General features: G+C 45.4%; 1 protein-coding gene across 4 annotated transcripts in view; it reads left to right on the forward strand.

Annotated features, from left to right (window-relative positions):
• The first annotated feature begins 3,800 nt into the window (after positions 1-3,800).
• The window catches only part of UST (uronyl 2-sulfotransferase), a 182,088-nt gene continuing 168,675 nt past the window's right edge, over positions 3,801-17,213 (forward strand). For 3 of the 4 annotated variants that reach the window (XM_041125382.1, XM_041125381.1, XM_041125380.1), the window contains exon 1: positions 3,801-4,455. In XM_041125382.1, coding sequence (XP_040981316.1) covers positions 4,194-4,455 — 262 coding nt within the window. In that variant the 5' untranslated portion in view covers positions 3,801-4,193. The remainder of the gene's footprint in view (positions 4,456-17,213) is intronic. The other variant, XM_030023109.2, reaches the window with a different exon arrangement.

The raw sequence follows: 17,213 nt of genomic DNA on the forward strand, positions 1-17,213 counted from the left end.
CATGCTGATGTAGCCAAACGAGTCTCTCTGACGAGTACTGCCAGACACAAAACCTCGTGCACTCTTTATCTCACTTATTGAACTTGTTTCTGAATCCATGCATTTGGACTTACGATTCAGCTCAGGAATCTCTTGCACAGCACCAATGTGGATCCACTTTGAAATTTTCAGCAGCTATGTTCTCCGCTCCTTTGATTGTACGGACCATCCTCTTCCAGCCCTGGGGAAGCACCTCTGTACTCACAATGTCCTTCTTGCTGGAACCATTGCAGCCGGGAGGGGCATTCAGTCTGAGCAAAAGCTGGACCAAGACTGGATGAGGTCATGGAAGGAAATAGATTTGGACAAATATCCTGGAGCTGAGACTAGATCTAGGAGAGGAGGAAAAAGAAGAGTGGGACAAGGTCAAGGCAGGCAGAGGATGAGGACTGCTGCGGTGAATGCCGCTCTGAAAATGATTGATTCTGTGTCTGCTAGCACCAGAGCACTCCTATATGATGTCAGGCAGATTACTTGAACTACAGGTGGCCACCAAGTGCTCTTTTTATGCTTGGTGTTCGGTTTGAGAGCCTGGGGTCTGATTTGTAGGAGTAGTTAGCATTCACAGCTGCGCCTGAAGTCAAAGGGAGCTATGCTTCAAACATACAAAGTGCTGCATAATGCTAACTCTTTCAACAAGGCAAACCCCAGTCATCTCAAGGCTGGCAACCAAAATTAATAGATGCATTTAACCTTAATCTTTCTGTGTCTCATTTCCCAATCAGTAAAATGGTGATATTAGCTACATCTCATGAAAGTAATTCATAAGCATTCATCATATGCTCAAGGTACGGTAACAATGAATGCTGTAGAAAAGCCTGTATGATGTTAATAATTCCACATTACAAGCAGGATTTAAATAGCTTTACACAAAGCCTGAGGACATATGTTGAACAAAGAGATTAAAAATAAACTGAAAAGCTGCACGTTCAGTGAACAGTGTCTGTCCCATGCACTGTGCAAGGCAGTGGTCCTCTGAGCAAAACAATATCATCACACAGTTGAAGGCTAAATTGTAAGTCATATCCTCTACATGTCAAAACAAGTTTGTCTGAAAAATCTTACCTTTGGATTATCGTAAAGTGTCAGAACTTGGCTTTTCAACTGTAATATTCTTTTAATGTGGGGTTTGAGTTTTGGATTCTTTGGGGGTTTTTTGTGTGAATGGGAGTGTAATAAGTTAAGGATGTATGTATTTTAATTGCTTTATGCTGTGCATGCAAAATCATACTGTTTTTGTTAAAGTAGCTGAGTAACAGAGGAATTAAAAGTAGGAAAATAGTTGCACTGTATCAAGCTATAGCACAAAGTAAATAGTATTTATTTTCCTGCTCATTGCCCTAGTTTGATTTAGGCATTCTAACTGATAGCATAACATAGGTGTGATAGTTCATATATGTGAAAGTAATGTGAAATTACAGCGAATTTATACACTTAAGTATATGTTCCAGAAACAAATATTTCTATTTCTTCTTCCTCCCAAGAGAATTTTTTACCTGTCAATGCCTAGAAATACAGCAAGAACTCTCTCCACAGTACAGTCTTCCCACTTAAATTTTACTCCATTGATTGGTCTGGTTTTCCATCTTTTCCTTAAAAAAAAAACAAAAAACCAAAAACTCTTCCTCGAGATCAAAGACATTCTTTGCAACCAGAAAAATAAAGATTTATTGATTCACCTTACAGGTGTTGTCTGTCTTCTCATCAAAGCATCCATTTTTCTCAAACATTCAGTGTAAGTGCTTACCTTGTTTCTCATCTGCAACAGCAACTAGCACTATTAAACAAATCTGTAGTGTGGTCATTCAAACAAGCCAGTAGATATGGAAGTATTCAAAAGAATAAAAAACAATGTGAAACATCCATGGAAGCAGTGCAAGACAAAACAACCAGGGCAGCAGAGCATGTTAAGTAAGCCCCCAATACTTCCTGAGTGTTTCAAAGCAACGTTCATGAGAATTAAGAAGTGGTAGTTTAACCGTGCAATTAGACTTAGGACTTTATCTGGCGAAAGGTGTTGGATGTTTCTGTTTAAAGTGAACTGCAGTCCTAAAGATTTACCATTGGCTGCCTTTTTTTTTTTTTTTTTGGTGCTTAAACACTAGCCCAAAGCAGACTTATTTTTTGTATTATACTGTTTCTCTCTTTTTCAAAAATGAGGTGTCATTCCTAACTTTGTCTTTGCTACAGGTTTTGTGTAAGATTGTGAAGGATCTGTGCAGTGATGCCACAGAACTGTGTAACTAAAACCAGGAGATTCCTCTCCAAACTAAGAAGGTCTGCTCTTTCAGCCAGTATGTGGATATTTTTTATCAAGGAATGCAATGGGATTGGTTATTTATTGTCAGATTCTGGCTTTGTGCTCTTGTCCACACCAGCATGATTAATTTCCATATTTCAGCAGATGCCCTTTGCTGGTGGATGCCAGCAACAAAACGAAGCCAGTAGTGTAGGTAAGGTTCAGGCACTTACCCAAGCCTTTCAGTGTAAGTGGCAAAAACATCTGAATGCAGTCTCCTGAGCAAAATTTCCAGCTGCAAGTGCGCAAAGATTATGAGTCAGGCCCCCTAAATCAGGATGCATTTTTTAAGCCTAAAAAGGAAAAGGGTGATTGCTTTTTAATTTCTGACCTGGCAAATTGCACTTGGGTCATGATTTCCTACTTTCCTCCCAAACCACGGTGGATAGAACTTGCTATTGCTTAGAAATGAAGTCTCGTGGGATCCCATGAGCAGGATCTTGGCGAAGCCCCCCCTTCCAGCCAGGTCCATAAAACGAAACGGTGAACTGACAATACCACCCCAAGCCCTCCTCCCTCCACTGCTGCGCTGGCAATGCAGCCGCATGAGGGAATGAAATGTATTTCTACTTCAGACAATGCCCAAGGACAAGAATAGCTCCAAATAAGCCATCAGGACATATTGGGGACATATGTTGTATAAAGAGGATGAAGCTATTAAAACAGCTCAGCGCTGACTGAACGCCATTTACCCTACACATGGTGGGAAGCGGTCCTCTAGGAAAGATAGCATGATTGAGTAATTAGAGGCTGTATCATAAGCCATATGTACAAGGGGGTCAAATTAAGGCTGCATGAGCAGGTTTAATTTCGTAATTTCTGTACTTGTCTAAAGCCTTGTCCCCAGTAGAAAACACCCCACTTTAATCGTCCCAGGTAAGCGGCAACAAGAAGAGCGATCCCTCTCTTCCCTCACGAATGATGTTACGCGACTATAAAGGTGCCGGACCTTAATGCTGTGTTACGGCTTGTCTAAATCACCACAATATTAAGCCTTTTCACTGCTATCATCACTGTAAGGAAAGATATGGCAGTCCTAACGTAGCGCCTGTGGGCCACTGGGGCCCTGGCGAGATGAGACCCCTCGTCCAGGCCCCGGAGAAGCGTCCCGAGGCCTGCCCCAGCGGCAGAGGCGCGGGCAGGGGGCCACGGCGGTGTTTAGGGCAGCTCAGGCCCCACCGCCGCTCCCCGCGGCCGGGGACAGCGAGAAGCCCTGTCACGGCCCCTGCCCCACGGGTACCGGCCCCGCTCCCCGCGCAGCCCCACGGCCCCGAGGGGCTGCCCGCGGCGGCAGGGGCGGGCCGGGGCAGGTGGCTTAGGTCGGCCGGGGCGGGCCGGGCCCCGCCGCAGCCGGGCCGGTGGGGCGGCGGCGCCCGCAGGGGTCGCTCGCGCGGAGGCAACGGGCGCGTCGCGGGGACCGGAGGCCGGGGCGGGCCGGGGCGGGCCGGGGTGGGCGGGCGGCGGCGGGGCCGGGCGGCGCGCACAAGTCGGCCGCGAGTTGCCGGCGGTCGGTGGCGGAGCAGCACTGGCTGTAACTTGACACCGGAGCGAGAGGCCGAGCGGAGAGAGGGAGCGAGAGCGGCGGCGGAGGAGGAGGAGAGGAGCCCCAGGGAGCGGGATGGTGACCACCTCCTTCCCCTCCCCTTAGCGGCGCTCCGCAGCAGCAGCAGCCGCCGCCGCAGCGCCGGGGACTCTCGCCTGCCGCGGGGCTGGGGGGGCAGCCGGCGATGGGGACGGGACGGGTCCCCTGAGCTCCTGGGAACTTTCCCCGCCGCGGGCAGTCGGAGCCGAGCAGGCGGATGGAGGATGCGCTTTGCCCGGCGGGCTGCGTGACCCGGCGGCGGCGAAGGGGAGGATGAAGAAGAAGCAGCAGCACGGCGGCGGCGGGGACTGCCCGGCGCCCCGGCTCCCCGCGGCGGCGGCGGCGGGAGGGGGCCCGGGCCCGGGCCAGGGCGGGGGCTGGAAGAGGCGGCGGCCCCTCTCGCCGCTGCCCTTCCTCTCGCTGCGCGACTACGGCTTCTGCATGGCCGCCCTGCTGCTCTTCTGCCTGGGATCCCTCTTCTACCAGCTCAACGGGGGGCCCCCGCACTTTCTGCTGGACCTGCGGCACTATCTGGGTAAGGGCGGCTAGCGGCGGCGGGGACTTGTTGCGGCTCCTCCTCGCCCCCCGTGGCGGCTGGGCTGGGGCCTCCCTTCGACGCCGGGGGGTGGGGGGCGCCGGCCGCGGGGCCCCCCGGCTTCCCGGGCGGCGGGAGCGGTGGCGGGGCTGCCCGGGCGGGGCGGGCAGGCGGGACGCAGGGCGGTGAGGTCTGACACCGAGGTGGGAAGGACCGACGGCGCCCTGGGAGCGGGGCGCGGGGGGGCGCCCTCTCGGAAGTTAATTTTGGCGAAAGGTAGGGTCTCCTTGAGACCCTTGCTCAGCCCCGAGACAGACCCGTGGCCGGGGGCGGCTCTTTGTCTGCCGGGTGACCGTGGCAGAGCGCGGTCTGCCGGCTCCCTCTTGCCGTCAGGTCGGGTCTGAGGCGGCAGCGGAGGGGAGGGCAGCGCGCGCTGCCCGCGGGTCGCGCACCGCGGATGGCGGGGGCCGGGGGGGGGGGGGGGGGGGCAGCGGGGGCGTGGCAGTCCTGTCAGCGCCTCCCCACCCCGGGCAGGTGCGCGCGGGGGGGGGTGCTGTGCCCGGGGAGGGGCGCGGGGATTACCAACGGATCGTGGTTGTAAAAAAAAAACAAACAACCAAGCGAAGAGAAAACCCCCAAACAAAAAAGGCAAACGCATAGACTCGGTGAACCGAGCATCCCTCCGTGTGCAGCTGGCTCGCGTCTGGAGAGAAAGGTGGGCTGGCGGGGTGGGAGCAGCAGCGCCCGAGCGCAGGAGCTCACTCTGGTGCTTTGGCACAGCCTGCGTGAGCCCGGAGGGGCTGCCCCGGCGGAGCGGGTACGAGCCCCGCGCTCTGGCCTGTATCTTCATCCTCAGCTTGACCGCAAGTTCGCGCTTGGTTTTCCTTTGTGCCCGGTTTCCACATTGCTACATGTCACTTCCCTGCTTACGGAGAAGTTGTGAAAAGCAGAGTGTATCATGAGGTCGTGTAAGTACCTCGCACTGGCAGGACTAGTTCAAATAGGGAACAAAAATTAAGCGTTTCTCCGTGTGGGAGGATTCCTACAAAATAATTTGCGCTGTGAATTTTTACCCCATTAGCTACTCTGTGTTGCTTGACTGTGAAGGTAAGCCTTTGGTGGTACACCCTGCAGAAGGGCTGCCCATAAGAGACAGTGTTAGGTTGCAAACAAAAATACGGGACTTGTGTTTCAGAGAAACAAGCTGAAAATCCATATCTGTGTGTACATATCTTATGAACATCTTGGGAATACAACTCGGGAGGTGTGTGTGTATGTTGCTTTTCTTTAAGGGAGAACTATCCCATGTCTTCAGTTAACAGATGAAAGGGTATGGAGAGGACACAGCCAGGCTCTTCTGGGAGATGCACAGCAGTAGGACAAGAGGCAACAGTCACAAGTTGCAACAAGGGAAATTCCAATGAGATATTAGGAAAAAAATTTTCAACGTGAGGGTGGTCAGACATTGGAACAGGCTACCCAGGGAGGTTGGGATGTCCTTGCAGATATTCAGAACTCAGCTGGACAAGGCCCTGAGCAATCCAAGTCAATTTGTCCCTGTTTTGTTGGGGGAATAGGGCCAGGTGAACAGAAGTCACTTCCAGTTCATGTTACTCTGTGATTCTACTGTAATCGGAGAAAAAAAATCAGTGAAAATTCAAGTGAAAACAGTAGAAGAAACACTTTGAGTATTGCTTCCCAAACACAACAGAGTATTGCCTTTTTGGCTTGCGTTTTAACAATTTTTTTCTTTTTTTCCTTCCTTTAATGTTACAATTGGGAAGAAATTCCTCCACTGAAGAGGAAACGGACAAATTTTCCGCCAAGGTAGAAGCAGATTTTGCTTACAATTGATTGACTTTTTAATGGGATCAAGCACAGATCTCTAGTTTTCAGAGAAAAGTTGATGTCAGTTTTTAAAATTTTAATCTTCATCAAGGGTGAACATTGCTTGGCTTGTGTGAGAATAAACTGCAAGAAACAGGGTTACGCAGCTTCTCACTTTGTGGCCTTTTGACTGTTTTTGAGGGATCTGGGAAATAAAGCTAGGATCTACTACCCTAACCACTGTAGCCAGTAGTTGTGTCTCTGCTGGAAAATCTTCTGAGGCCTGCAGATGAAAGGCTTGGAAACCACTGCGTCTTGGTGAATAAGTCATGATAATTTTAGTGAGGCGCTCAACAAATGCAGAAAAGCCTTTATTGTGTATACCTGAATGTGATGAGCCTCTGGGGAAGGAGTGCAGTCTTATTTGAAAATGGTTTAGGGGGTTTTTTTTGAAGATTTGGATTCTCGTGGGGTAAAGGAGACAGATCTGTTAATGAACTTCTGCACTTGTTATATCAGTTAGTGTAGGAATTTCGTCTCTGTGCCTGAGTCACCTGTGGTGTTGAGGAGACAAGAACTTGTCTAACATCCTGCAGCAGGCCAGTGGTTGAGCGGGAAGCAAAGTCCTTGTGGCTGGAGTCCTAGTACCCACTAAGCAAGCTGTGCTGCTGCCTTTGCAGAGATGTGGAACATACTTTGTCTGGATGCCAAGGTACCTGTTTGCATGCTACTTTCTAAAGTTATTTTACACTTCGTTGGTGTACAGTTTCACTTGGGTTGTGAAAGTTGAACCATGTGGATGACATTGCTAAAGATTTTTTTTTTTTTTGTACTGAGTGTAGATTTTGCAAGAGTGGTGCATACTCCTTGAGTTATCCAACTGGGAAGGTTTGCAAATTATAAACAGTTTTTTTGTAAACAGTAGTCTCGTTGTCTTCCAGGGAACTAACAGAACTGCTTGGAGGAATAGGTATTGGACATCCAGTCCTGCTAACTACCAAAGCCCTACATACGTGTGCCTGTGTTTTATACAACCGTTGGACTAGTCAAGTTTCATGACATTAAAAAAATTACTTTTTTTTTTTTTCCCCTGAAGCCACAGATCCAGTATACAAGAAACTCTTTCCTTCCAGTCCTTCAAACCCACAATTTATGGTGTTAAAATTTAAATCCCCAAACAAAAAGCAGCAGTTAGTTTGCAAACCATGTTTGCAATGTGTGAATTTTGCAATCACCCTTATTGCATTTAAATCTTTAAGAACCAAGAAGGACTAGGCTAAAGGGAAAACTGATTTCTGTTTAACTACTTTGTGGCCTCCACAGCATGGGGAGGGGTCATCTTGTCTGGCTTTGGGTTTTTTATTTTCATTGCAAATTTTGGTGCGTTGCTCGTGGTTAGTTACATTACTCTGGAGGGAATGCTTGGATGTTTTTTACCTTGGAACTTGAAAGGATGCTCTTAAGTAACAACACAAAACTTCAATAGCGATCAGTGTAGAAATCACACCTGCATCAGGCAGGTGTGTGCATAAAAGAAAATCAAGGCAGTGTGAAAACACTGGGTTTGAAAAACTTTCATTTTGTTCCTAGGCCTGCATCATACACCATGGAGGAGGAGGAGGTATAAGTTTACTTTCAAAGGAATTAAGTGTGAAGATTTGCTACTTCTATGAACTTTCCTTTGGTGGTGGTGGAGATGAGTGTATTTTCAGAATATTCAGGCTGTTAGTAAATTTTTTTTCTCCTGGACCAGCTTCTCTGATGTCTTGTCCATATGCCTCTCCCTTTTTGTTCGATTGCCGTACTGATTGGGGAGAATCTTGGGAAGACTTTATGGCATTTTGTAGGGTAGAAGGTAGCTATATTCAGTATTACCACTTTGCATCGCCATCTCTTCTCTTCTATAAAACTCTACCAGAGTCATATGGAGCAAATGAGAGTAGAGTAGTAGATATGAGGCTGTACTTTGTTATTTATCCCATTCTGACTTGAAGCTCATTAACAATTCAGAGGACAGAAGGGTCTGTGGAAAGCTAATGGTTTCTGCTGTCTGTTCTGGCTGTGGTTCATGATAACACGGCTCAAGTTTCACACTGTAGTCATCCCATCCGGATGGATCTAGAGCCCTGGTTTTCAGCATGTAATCAGTGGAGGTGTGGACATTAGTGGGTTATTTCTAAAGAATCCGTGGAAGATACTTTAAAGCCATCTGTTGCCAGTAGACTTAAATTTGCTGTATGGGGGTGCATACCAGTCCTGGACCATTTATGAACTCTAAAACCCAAGAAAATTTAAAAACTGCCCAGCTTTACAGTAACAAATTGGAGTATTGGGATTTGCACAAATGAGGTCTTGCTTGTTGATTCTGCCAAGGTAATCCTGGCTCGGTAATCAAAAACCAACTCCAGGAGTGGGAGGAAGTGAGAAGAGTCTTCCCTTAGATGAGTAAGACAGAAATCGTAAATCTTGGACAGCCCTGTGGCTTTTGGGGAATGCACTGGGGACTTCATTCCCCTGCAACTGCAGTGGTTTTGCATTGCTTTATTCTTCCCTGCTTTGGCTTGTGATATCTACATGCTTCAAAATACAGAAATGAGTATTTCCAAGAGCTGGTAGCAACCCTCTAATGGCCAATAAAAAAAACCCAGCCTTTTGATCTTCAGTATTTGCAGTGCAAACTTGTTGTTCATGTCAAAACATTTCCCCTGCTGAACTCCCCAGGAGCCTGCCAACAAGTACACTGGTTTGATTGCATGTGGAAGTTGCCTGTGCTGTGGCTTCCTATGCAAGAGAAAAGACTTAAGTGGCCAGTTGTGTTCTTCAAACAATCTCTGAATTGCTCCCTACTCTCACTCTTCATGCCACTGGAAGCTCTCAGGTATTTTGGTGAGATGTGCTTAGTAGGCTTAAAGTTGTCACAACAACAGTTATGTTTGTTTTGGACACGTGGGGGAATATAACCATAATTTTGTCAAATAGAAGAAGCAGAAAGAAATCTGAGTGTTTGGGGAGTTTGTAACAAAAATCTTCAAAATATTTAAAACCAAAGTGAAACTTTTTTAATTGAGGTAGTATGAATTGGCTTTATTTTGGTAGGGTGTTTTGGGGTTGTTTTGTTGTTGTTTTTTTCCTGAAATTTCTGGCTTTTTCCTGTTAATGTGTTAAGAAACCTGGCTATCCAAAGCAAACAATAAAAGTGACTGTCATTGTTTTGTATACAAATTTTATTCCTAAGCTGTAGAAGAGGCAGGGGGGAACAAGAGTTGGGTTTTTTTGGGGGGGTTGGTTTGGGTTTTTTATTCTGGTAATACTGCATTTATATCTAAAGTGATGGAAAGCACAGAATTCTTCAGGGCAAGCTTTTCTAAACAATAAAAGCACCTAGCATGCTCCGTTGTAGGTAGATGGCATGCTGCTTTTTTTATGGCCAAAAATGGTTGTCTCGTCCAGTTTTGTTTTGGAAACAGATCATGAGTCTTTTACAGTTTTGAAGGCCCTTCAGGTGTGTGAGTTAGGAGAAACACGCTCAAGGAAAGAGAGTCAGGTTTATGGATGAGGTTTACTGTGTGGTGACACAATACCTGTTTCTGAAATGAATATGCTTTTAACAAGGCCCTGGTTATGGTCTTAGTGACAATTTTTTTCTAATTGTTTTCAAGAATGTGTAGTGTTCTGAAAAGAGAACAAAAGTTCTCTTCCATACTTGAAAGCATTTTGATTTTTTTGCTGGCTTTTCAGTGGATTGTTTAATTCCATTGCACTTGGAATTTACTACATTTTAAAATTCGTTAGTGTTGTAAGGAACTGAAAGGTCAGTTCAGAAGCTGCTTCCTAAAGCCTTGAAAAGAGATGGTCTGAACCAAAATGACAAGTCTGTAGCTATATCTTTCTCAACTTTTCTGTCCTCTTTGGACTTTCTCATTTTGCTATTGTCAACGTGATACGTATTATCCTTTAGATAAAATATGTTTGGACTTCCGCTTATTTGGTAAGTACTCAAGTTACAAGTGAGCTTTTTTGGAAGACAAAACATGTGCCTCATCTCCAAGAAGCTCTTGTTAAAAGGCTGCATGACTTGCTCATCACTCACAGCTTGTCTGATTGTAAGATTAGCAAGACTCTACCTAATGCATGATGCTGTCAAGGAATACTCTATGGAGAACCAGAATGCACCTCATATTATGACAGACTCAAGCCTTTTCCTTTCAAAAAGATGAAGTGGTCACTGGACTACATTATCCTGGCTGACCAAAAAATACTGCGTACAGTGAAGTCATAGCAAAAAATGTTTAAGACTGTGTGAATGTGTTGTGATGATGTTCTAAATATATCTGGAAAATTGGACAGCATTTATTCAGAGATGTATTTTCTGCTTTCAAAATCCAGTCTGGGAATCAGGTATTGCATGTATGCAGTTGTGTACATTTTTCTGTTTCATATTGTCAACTCTGTCTGTTGACAAGGGATTTAAAGGATTAATTCTGTTCCTGATGAGACGGAATGTTACTACAGCTTTTTCAAAAATGTGTTTGGTTTTGATTTACTTTCAGGTTATGTGGTGGTGTGGTATATACACCTGTGAGAGGACAAGTCTACTGATTAAATGGGATGTTCCACCTGGGCTTGGGGAGATGAGGGAGGCTTCAGTTCCCTGCCTGACAGACTTCATGTGACGTTGAACAAGTTGTCTGTTAATTCTGTCTGCATTTAATCCCCTTTTGTCCAAAGGACATTTTGAAGATAAATGTGTAACAGAATATGATATTCTCAGATATTACAGTGATCGTAGCCATAGAAATACTTTCAGGGAAAAGATACTTGTGATAAATCCTTTTGTTGTGGAGGGATTTTGGCCTTGTCAAAGAGATAAGGCAGATAGAGAGTGTTACAAGGGAGCTTTTCTGTAGGCTGAAGCAAGTCAGTAGTCCAGCTACTTCTCTTTCAAGGGTATCGCCACTGTTCATTAACACAGTCTCTGTACAGTTTTACTTCCAGGAGTTATTGCTATAATTGGTTTCCAGAGTCTCATTAAAGGGCATTGGTTCTTATATGTGTCCTCATATAGAAGACTTTATGTCCTGGAGAATGTAACCGGGTCACTTACTTCTTGTTTCCAGTGGTGCTGCTTAAACTTGATTTGCAAAAATGAAAGTAAAAACATAGTTTCTTGAAGCTTTGTTCACCTAAAGTGAACAGCAAGCACTTTGTGCTTTATCAGAGAATACTCAGCCAAAATGAATCTTGGCTGTCATGGGAGTAAAAAGGTGGTTGATGCAGTGGTTCTCATATTTTCACACGAAATTAGGGAGATTGCTTTTGCTTAGGGTTTGACGAAGAACAATAAGCATTGAAGGCTGCCAGAAAGGGATACTCTCTAGCAAAAGTAACTCATACAAAAGCTTCAACACTTTATGCTCTGTGAAGAAAACAAAGGCTGTCTAATTTTTCTTTTTTTCCTTAACTCTAGTAAAGGAACTGAGATTAACATCTGTGCTAGCTCTACTGCACTGATTCCTGATAAAGCTATTTTGAAATCTATAGCGTGCATGTCATAATCAGCAGTGACAGTAAGTGGGAAATTTTTCATTTACTATTTAAGTATAGGTCTATATTGTCAAAATTTGTAGAACATATGAAGAACGTATAATGGAGGGACTTGATTTTGGTGTGATTTTTGGTGGGAACGCTCTGTAAAATGGTTGAACAGGTCAAATAAAGTCCTGGGACTGTTCTGACACAAAAGCTTGAAACAGTAAATACAATGGGATAAAAAGAAAAAGAACACCACATTTATTTTTCATATCTTGTATTTTTCTGCTATCCTCTTCTACCCTGTTTCCAGCTGGTAATTGATTGTTTCTCCACCATCCTCTTTGGATCCCATAATTTAAATTCATATATTAATAACAAGAGAGAGTTTCTAATGTCTTTTGTGTCTAGCAAGAAATGAACTACTGAAATTGGTTGAGTGTGTTTTATAAGATTATCACCCCATTTTTTTGGGCACAAATTTTGGGCACTTAAGAGAGCCCTTCTTTCTGGGTTGCTGTCTTAGCCTTGTGTGAAAGTACTTGCACGTTGTTAGCTTCTGGCTCCTGTAACCCATTCAAGAAGAGCAGTGCTGGTTATTTTGGTCTCATAGTTTGTAGGTGAGATATAAGAGTTTACATTTTCATCTTGGACTGGACAAAAAAGTCTGTTTATAGTTTTTTTTGGAAGTTGTGACTTTGCACCTGCTGCTGACCCCCTGCGAGCATGGTTTTAAATTGCAGCACTGTGAAAGGAAGCCCTGTGTGCTTCCGCTGTTACGAGTACAGCCAAGGGGGTGAATAGCCACTCTGTGTGCTCATGCGAGTGTGTATGAACACACTTACCAAAATAAACTACTGCATTGTTATTCAGGGTAGATAATTGTAAGGATGCGTTCACAGCCCTTTCTAATTGGATTGTCTTTCCTGAAGAACTGGGTGGATGGGGGAGGTCCCCCTGCTCCCCTTCTGTGCTGTTGTGCTTTTGGAGCAGTAGGTTTTGGAGCCAGGGCTTGCAAGGGTGTAGAGGCTGCTTGTTCTTACCATGGGGGCAAGAAAGGGACAAGAATCCTTTTGAAATTGGTGAAAATTAGGTTCCTCTTTGGATCTCGCTGTAAGATTCGTATCACTCAAATTTATCTGGATTTCCTGTCTTGTCAGTGAGGGGAGAGAGCCACTTCCAGGTCATTACAGTTTATGATAGACATATGATGCAAGTAGGATCAGCCCTTTTCAGAGATGGCTACAGTAGCCTGTTGCAATTAACTTGGAAGGGAACACCAGGCTTGAGTATGCTGCCACTGCATTAGCCACTGTTGCCTTTCCCTGGGCAGTGAAGGTGTTTGGCTGTAAGACTTGCTCTGATCAGTGCAGCAGTGGCTCAAAAGCATAGACTAAAATCTTGTGGGTTTTTTTTTATTTTATTATTATTTTAACTTTCAAGTGAAAGCTGTGGAAAATGATGACACATGACTTTTCACCAAGGAAAGTTTTACCACCATTATTGGTGAGCAGGCAAGTAGATTTTCAAACATAACTTATGTTTATATAATGAGGCATTTGTTTTTCTTTGTTTTAGAATCTGGGTTAGAGGATGTTTGGAGACTGGAGGGGTGGATAGGAAGTGGAGAGCAATTATTTGGCTGAAATTTATTTTACTCTCTTGCTCTTTAGAACTGCATTGAGGGAAGCAGAGCCTCTTGTGTGGAAAATAGATGTTTGGCTTTGTTTGTAAGCATGGAAGCAGGATGATTAGGTTTGTGTTATGGTTTCTGAGTACTAACGCTTTAGAAACAGACATTTGGATGCTTGCCAAGGCTTGCTTCTTATCACACTTAATGATTCAGGGTAGAAGTCATCAGGAGGCTGTGATGGAGATCATGGAGCCCATGGTGGTTTGAGTAAAGCAGCAGTGCATCTCTGCCATATGTAAATAGTATATTTTAGCACCCCTGAGAATGTTTATTTTAAAAACCTCTACTGGTCAAATGTATGGTTGGTTCAGTTTAATGTATCTGCCCCAGAGAGAGGATGACAACATAACATTGTGCTCATACAAGGTCACCAAACTGCTAGCAAGTGACGAATCTGTGAGATGAGCTGCCAGTGGCTGGATTAAAAGCTGATAGTCAAGAGGATTTGACTTACTGTTTCCACTTTTTATTTTCAATTTGGAAAGTCCTGGACATTTGGGGAGGAGGAGGTGCTCCTTACAATTGTCCTTGTAGTTTAACAATGGGTGTTTCTAAAATACAGATGACAAATTTGTAACAAATAAGTGAACGTTTCATAGCTTTTGCCTAATTACTACTAGGGACTATTGTGAAGTCTCTGTTGCTTGGTTTTTGATCAGAACTGCAGGTTACTTTGGAGGAAACTATGATTGTCTCAAAGAATTTTAAACGATGTTTTGGCCCGGAATTCAAAGCTTGCTCTAGAAATCTAAATTCCAGTTCTGTGTCTTTTTACCTTGTCAGATCTCCTAAACTTTGGGAATTCTTGTGCAGATTAGAACTTGCATTGTTTTTCTGAATAGATTTGTTTTGTTTTGTTTTTTTAATTGTCTATTCAGAATATGAAGTTGTATACTTTTGCTCCATGGCAGTGACTTGTGTTGAAACAGACATGAGACCTGAAGGGGTTGGGGCAGATGGAGAGATGTGAAAAGAAACCAAGCCTTATGATGTTGTTTCAGAAAGCATTTGATAATTGTTTCGCAATAGACCAGTTTCAGCTTCAATTTTGTGAATGCCTACAGTAATTGATTACTATTATTATGACTTTGTTTACCTCATGGCAATTAGCAGGAGATAGCATTAAGTGTGGCTACTTTTTTTGCCCCCCCCCCCCCCCCGCCTTCTTTTTTTTGTGTCAGAAAGGAGCTAAATACAGTACCGATGTAGTCTTTTTCTTTGGTCTCATTTCCTCTCATCTGTTTTCTTATTGCCTTCCAAGATGTGAGCACATTCTTTTCCTTTCACTCCTCTTGTATTTACAGGTAGTTGCTCAGTCGTCTTATTAATCTGTCCCTGTACAACACCAGCCCCTGTTTAGCAGATGGTGGTTTCCAAATCATGTCTTGCTGGTTGTCCTACTTTCTTCAGCCAAGTTCTCTCCTCAGTGGCTTGCATTATAAAGCAAATACTCTTGCCTCTTTTGTCTGACCTACATCTAGAGAAGAGCCATCTGGATCTGTGTGTTGAAAATCAGAAGTGGGGTTTTAGAAGAAGTGTCCCATGAGTAGCCCGTGCCTTTGCATTCTTAAAAGGTAAGTGTCGTGGTTTCAGCCCAGCCAGTAACAAAGCACCGCACAGCCACTTGCTCACTGCCCCCCCGCCCCGGCCATGGTGGGATAAGGAGAAGATATAAAGGCAGGCTCGTGGGTCGAGATAAGGACTGGGAGGGATCACTCTCCACTTATGGTCACAGGCAAAAGACAGGCTCAACTTGGAGAAGAAACAAAATCAATTTAATTTACTACAAATCAAAACAAGAAAAGGATATTAGGAAGTAAAACCAAACCTTAGAACACCTTCCCCCCACCCCTCCCTCCTTCCCGGCTCAACCCCACTCCCGGTTCTCTCTGCATCTTCCCCCTGGCGGCGCAGGGGAACAGGGGATGGGGTCGGTTCCTCACACCTGGTCTCTGCCGCTCCTTCCTCCTCAGGGGGAGGACGCCTCACTCATCCCCTGCTCCACCGTGGGGTCCCTCCCACAGGAGACAGTCCTTCACGAACTTCTCCAACGTGAGTCCTTTCCACGGGCTGCGGTTCCTCACAAACTTCCCTGGCGTGGGTCCTTTCCGCAGGCCAATCTTCAGTCACAACCTGCTCCAGCGCGGGCTTTCCATGGAGTCACGGCCATCTGCGGGGGCCTCCGCTCCATCGTTCGCCTCCACGGGCTGGGGGGGGGACAGCCCGCCATCTCACCACGGGCTGCAGGGGCATCCCCTCCTCCGGCGCACCTCCTCCCCTCCTTCCTCACTGACCTCGGTATCTGCAGAGGGGTTCCTCTCACATTCCGATCCCACTACTCACTGCAGGTTCCCCTTCTGAAATCTGTTCTCCCAGAGGCGCTACCACTGTCACTGACGGGCTCGGCCTGGGCCAGAGGGGGCTCTGACTTGGAGCCGGGGGAGCTTCTAGCAGCTTCTCACAGGAGCCACCCCTGTGGCCCCCTCCCTGCTACCAAAAAAAACCCATGCCTCACAAACTCATAACAGTGAGGAAGAATGCTAATGAGGTACTTTGAAATACACAGGAAGATATTGGAGCTGGGATGTTGATAGACCTCTTCTGTACAAGTTTGATGAGATTACAGGCAGAAATTGCATTCAGATTGGGCAGTACAGTGCCAAGAAGAGATTTTTAAATGGGAGGGAACTATTCGGGGGAAGAGGGGACAGACAGGTGTCTTGATGATCAGAGAAAGTTACACAAGATTTAGACTCTGAATGACTTGCCTATAAGGCCCTGACTCCTTCTTTCAGAGGTTCCTTCTGAAGTCAGCAGGGAGAGGCAGAGATATCTCCAAAGAGCAACTCAGGCTAGCTCTGTCTTTATGACAGCAGAGCCCCTGACTTGTGCACAGACAAATACTTGAAGTTTGATGGGAAGAATCTGGGTCGTCATGGTATTTATTCTTAGAAGCATTTTTTGACGACCAGTAGAAGGCTTCCAAAGAGGAGGAGGAGGAAGAGCAGGGAGAGGAGCCTGGAAGTTACGCTAGCAAGATTTTTAGATTGATAGGTCGCTTCGTGCCAGTGGATCATTGAAACCTGAGTGCTTAGGATCCCTAAAATTAAAGACTACGTAAAGCAATGGAAAAATAGCACTGCAGGGGATATCTGTCCCTGCTTGATGTGTGGATTTGATGCCACGTTTGTTTCTCCCTAAGTCTTGCAGTTCCATGAAAAGGGTGTACGACAACAGCTTTGGTATAATCTGAAATGTTGCAGCAGATATTGTAAGGCAAAGGCTGTGAAATTGCTGACTTCTCAGTTCCTTTCATATGTGCAGCTGATTGTTCTTTCCTAGCAGAACTTGCCATGCAAATCTACAGATTTCTTTTGTGCTGCCCGCTGGGAGATATCACAATAAGTAAATTAAGATGAATAACACAATAACAGGGCCTAAACCCTACCACCTGTGGTTGGTTGAGTTTTTGGGGCATTCTTTGTGTTTTGTTTTGTTTGGGTTTTTTTTTTCCTGGTTGTATCATTTTGGTCATCACTGTTATCTGTGCAACAGGCAAATAGAGGTAGCTGTTTATATAACTGAATAGTAGCAAATGTGTAGGCTACCATTAGGAACAGGCACGGAGGCAGGAGAGATGCAGTGGATCTGTGGATGTGCACTATCTGTGGATGTGTTGCCACTTACTGGCTGAGGAAGTGTTGAAACC

Source organism: Aquila chrysaetos, chromosome 8 (genome assembly GCF_900496995.4).
Source record: "Aquila chrysaetos chrysaetos chromosome 8, bAquChr1.4, whole genome shotgun sequence".
NCBI classification, from domain to species: domain Eukaryota; kingdom Metazoa; phylum Chordata; class Aves; order Accipitriformes; family Accipitridae; genus Aquila; species Aquila chrysaetos.